Raw genomic sequence first — 2141 nt, 5'->3', positions numbered from 1 at the left:
AAAAAAAAAAAACTTAAAAATGAAACTGCAGGGGCTGCTGAACTTGAGACAAATGTTTCTTTGCTGTAAGGGTTACTGGCTCCCAAAAGAGTTACATGTTAAGCCCGTGATTCTCAAACTTGAGCACATAGCCGAATCCCTTGGAGGGCAGAATCCCCTGGAGTCCAATCCCTTGGACTGCTGGGTCCAAGCCCATTTCTGATTCAGTAGGTCTGGGGTGGGGCCAAGAATTTTCATTTCTAAAAATTTTACAGATGCTGCTGATATTGCTGACTGGGGACCACACTTTGAGAACCAGTGCATTTAAGGTCAAGAAAAAGACTGAAAAGCTTGAGGTCAGTCAGTAGGTTTTTTCTATATTGTACAATACAATCGTAGACATTATAGCTTAACATGACACCTGGCTACTCAAGATGAGGCAGTTGGTTTTTATTCTTTATCCCACTTCTTCCTACCAAGTCCTAGTTGATCAATGCATGCTAATTTTTCTTTGTGAAGATTCTTAACATTTACATTCTACAATTGTATTCCTGTTTTAAAATCTTAGTTTTGTATTTTAATGGACTCAGAGGTCATACCATTCCTTTTGCTGGAACTCTGTTGGGAAACCTGGTATCCCCTCTCTTCCGGGCTCCCATTAAGTGTCCAGAACCAGGGCTCCCTGGATGCAAAGGTCTATCTTATTCTGTGGGCTTTGGCTTCCCCAGGCTCCTCTGCCACCCTGGAAGTGCCTTGTCCTGGTGAATCTTCCCCCTTCTGCAGAGGTCCTGAGACAGCAGCAAAGACCTCATCTTCCCGAGGGTCTTCCTTGACTCTATCCTACATGGCCTGGCCACCCTGCTGGTCTCTTTGTCCATAATGGGGCCCCTCATCACCAAGATATCCTCAACTTTGTTTATTGACTCTGCGCTACTTAGGAGGCAGGGGAGGGGTTGAAGTCACGCCATACCTTGTTGCATTAGCATCTTCTACCCTCTTCCTTGTATGGTTGCTGCTGGTTAATCTGGGGCTGCAGATTACTGAGTTTGCTAGATCATGGAGAAGGTGAGCTTCGGATCCAGCTTTACTTTTCCTGCTACCACCTGGAAGTATCTCCAACCTTTTAAAAAACAAACTTCACATATGTAGGATTTGTTGAGTAAAATGTGGTCCATATTATGCATCTACATACTTTATTATAATGTAAATATAATAGTTTTTCTAATTGAAAAAAAGAAAATGTGGCCTCTAAAATGTATATAGTAGTTTTATCTGTGCTAAGATTATGGGTGTCTTTTTTAAATTGAAATTTATGTTGAGATAAATGGAGATATACATGCACCTATTAGAAATAATATGAAGAGGTCAGTTGGCCCGAGAGCAAAGAGAGGCGCCCAGAGAGCGACGGTAGCGTGCACGGCGGCGGCGGTGGCCATGCGTGCGCATCTAGAAACCTTTTCTGTAGCCTAGTGACGGACCAGCCGTGAGGACTTCCCTGTAGTTCATGGCCCCGCCGGCGTCCTAGACCGTGTTCATTCCCTCGAAAGGCAGTTGGCTCCTCAGTCCTCGTCCTGGAAGCTGAAATCAGCTCCTCTGGTGCAAGTGTGGTAGCTATTGACAACAAAATCCAGCAAGCTATGGATCTGGTGAAAAGCCATTTGATGTATGCGGTTAGAGAGGAAGTGGAGGTCCTCAAAGAGCAAATCAAAGAACTAATAGAGAAAAATTCCCAGCTGGAGCAGGAAAACAATCTGCTGAAGACACTGGCCAGTCCTGAGCAGCTTGCCCAATTTCAGGCCCAGCTGCAGACTGGCTCCCCCCCTGCCACCACACAGCCCCCCGCCCAGCCAGCGTCCCAGGGCTCAGGACCCACCGCGTAGCCGCCTATGCCCCCGCAGAACTGGCTGCTGCCGTCTGAACTGAACAGACCAGAGAAGATGTACTAGGGGGAATCCGCCTCCACAGTCACCCATTTCATTGCTCGCTGCGAAAGAGAAGTGAGACTGACGTATATGCCATTGTCCAGTATTAAACACTCATATGCTTTTGGCTTGAAGAAATTTCTTAGTTGGGCGAATTAAAGGTTAATCAGAGAATTAGCATGGATATACTGGGATGCAGCTTGGCAGATACGTGAGAAGTGGTTTCATTCATGCCGAGGA

General features: G+C 46.0%; 1 protein-coding gene across 1 annotated transcript; it reads left to right on the top strand.

Annotated features, from left to right (window-relative positions):
• Positions 1 to 1496: 1496 nt before the first annotated feature.
• LOC132006806 (TSC22 domain family protein 1-like) lies at positions 1497 to 2025 on the top strand. Its single transcript, XM_059384841.1, has one exon. The coding sequence runs from the start codon at positions 1617 to 1619 to the stop codon at positions 1857 to 1859; it is 243 nt and encodes an 80-aa protein (XP_059240824.1). The 5' UTR covers positions 1497 to 1616; the 3' UTR covers positions 1860 to 2025.
• The last annotated feature ends 116 nt before the right edge of the window (positions 2026 to 2141 follow it).

The sequence above is a fragment of the Mustela nigripes genome, chromosome X (assembly GCF_022355385.1).
Source record: "Mustela nigripes isolate SB6536 chromosome X, MUSNIG.SB6536, whole genome shotgun sequence".
Lineage (NCBI taxonomy): Eukaryota > Metazoa > Chordata > Mammalia > Carnivora > Mustelidae > Mustela > Mustela nigripes.
The sequence above is the reverse complement of the archived record's forward strand: the minus strand, read 5'-3'. Positions and strand labels throughout refer to the sequence as shown.